General features: G+C 37.4%; 1 protein-coding gene across 1 annotated transcript; it reads right to left on the minus strand.

Moving 5' to 3' along the window:
• Positions 1 to 1,943, minus strand: LOC139846561 (chlorophyll a-b binding protein, chloroplastic). Its single transcript, XM_071836040.1, has 5 exons — positions 1,787 to 1,943; positions 1,456 to 1,641; positions 1,299 to 1,336; positions 344 to 858; positions 1 to 170 (listed from the first exon to the last, which is right to left on the minus strand). The coding sequence occupies exons 1-5, from the start codon at positions 1,843 to 1,845 to the stop codon at positions 156 to 158; spliced, it is 813 nt and encodes a 270-aa protein (XP_071692141.1). The 5' UTR covers positions 1,846 to 1,943; the 3' UTR covers positions 1 to 155.

Consider the following 1,943-nt stretch of genomic DNA (forward strand, 5'->3'; position numbering starts at 1 on the left):
TTGATACATATACAACATTTTAAGTTCCAAAAGGTATTTGTACATTGCATTTAACTTTTCTACAGTACAGATAACATACTTTTTATCTAGTAATACACAAACATCACTTGCCAAAAACTCTTCAAACATCATCCTTTCAGCATTTTTCTTAAAATCTAGCCCTTGAATGCCTGAAATAACCATAGAACATGTTAGCAAATTCAAATTCACTAATGCATATATTACTTTTATATACCAATTGTGGAGGGTGTTTAATGACCAAACTACCCCCGCAAACAGCAACTTCACAGCTGCATTCTCAGGGGTATTCTGGTCATTTAGTATTGGGAACATTTGGACTTACAGCAAAAATGGTGGCGTGACCGGGGTCAGCAAGGTGAGCGAACAAGTTGTCAATGGGTCCGGTTCCAGTGTAAATGGCTTGGAACCATGCACCCATAACAGCCAACATAGCCAATCTCCCATTCTTGATCTCTTTTGTCCTCAGTTCCTTAAGTTTTGCAGGTGAAGTGTTTGCCCATCCGAACGGGTCGAACCATAGTCCACCTGGGTAACCTACATCAGTTCCGGTTAGCTTGTTGTTAGGAAAGATAGGGTCAGTGTTAACACATCCAGGTTTAATGATGTCAGCCCATCTTCTTCCTTCAGCCCACCCGATAAAAATAAGTTCAACTATGAAAAGTGTGGTTTTGTCGGTGAAGTATTCCTGTTCGCCGGCAGTGTACCATGAAGGAGTGTTTAGGATTCCGATTTTGGTTAAGAATTCGGGGATGAAGATCCCTGCCGCTCCTAACATTGCCCATCTGCAGTGTACTAGTTCTGCTTGTACGTTCCATTTTAATGTCTCGGGATCAGATCCTGTTATTCGCAAACTCGATCATGTTAGGAAATCAAATAATGTATACCTTCAAATTTTGATACATTATCTTTAGTGAAAATTCATGTTTGCTTGAACGCAAACTCGTGTGCTTGGCACTTGTTAAATTTTAAAGGAAATAAGTAACGGTCATTAGTGACAGGGACCATCGGCAATACAAGTGCAAACCATAGGGACCGTCCGAGTTAAAAAAACACATGGACCATACTAGTAAATTAGTAATCCAATACAAATCACAGGGACCATCCGCACAATTTTTTCACCTAATATTACCAACACCCAACACCAATGTTTTAATCGAGACTTGAACTCGCAACTTTTTCATCAATAAATGACCCATATAACGTTCGATGATTATTCTAAAAGATTGGCAGTTAGCAAAATTCTTTAACAAATACTATGAACAAAGATCATGTATTACCTAGACCAAGTGGATCAAACCCAAAGTCTCCTGGTAGACTACAAGTTACAAAACATAAATATTAGAATCACAGATACATAAATTAAATATATTTTATATATGTATAGTATATAGTATATATTCAAGTTAGTTTACAACTTATTAGATAGAATTGAACCTTCCATCAAGCCATTCTGGTGGGGTGCTCCCAGGGAACCAAATAGGTCTATCAGGGTCAGCTGCAACGCACACGGTGCTAACCGATCGTGAACCGGTTGGTGCAACAAACTTGCTAACTCTCAGTTTCTTCCCACCAACAAAAGAAGCCTTTGTTGATCCAACAATTGCTCCACTCTTTTGTGAACTATATATAAAACAAAAATTCTTAGTATGGCCATATATAATTAGTGGACATTATTGAAAACTGTTTAGATAGACATTTTTATTGATACATAGAAGTAAAGTATAATATGTAAACATCGAAAAATAAATAGGAAGTTAATTATTACCTTGGAGAAGAGAAAGATGCAGCTGCAATGGCTGAAGATGCACAAACAGTGGAAGCCATTTAAAACTTTTGCCTTCAAGAAATTGGTAATGAAGAATGAGATGAGTAGGTTTGTATGATGAAGAAAGATAGTTGGTGTTAATGTAAGGCAAAAATGG

The sequence above is a fragment of the Rutidosis leptorrhynchoides genome, chromosome 5, assembly GCF_046630445.1.
Source record: "Rutidosis leptorrhynchoides isolate AG116_Rl617_1_P2 chromosome 5, CSIRO_AGI_Rlap_v1, whole genome shotgun sequence".
Taxonomy (NCBI): Eukaryota; Viridiplantae; Streptophyta; class Magnoliopsida; order Asterales; family Asteraceae; genus Rutidosis; species Rutidosis leptorrhynchoides.

Coding starts and splice junctions, on each gene's coding strand:
- LOC139846561 (XM_071836040.1), bottom strand. CDS start 1,845: ATGGCTTCCACTGTTTGTGCATCTTCAGCCATTGCAGCTGCATCTTTC. Junction 1,642..1,786: donor GCATCTTTCTCTTCTCCAAG/GTAATAATTAAC, acceptor TTTTATATATAG/TTCACAAAAGAGTGGAGCAA. Junction 1,337..1,455: donor CCAGAATGGCTTGATGGAAG/GTTCAATTCTAT, acceptor TGTAACTTGTAG/TCTACCAGGAGACTTTGGGT.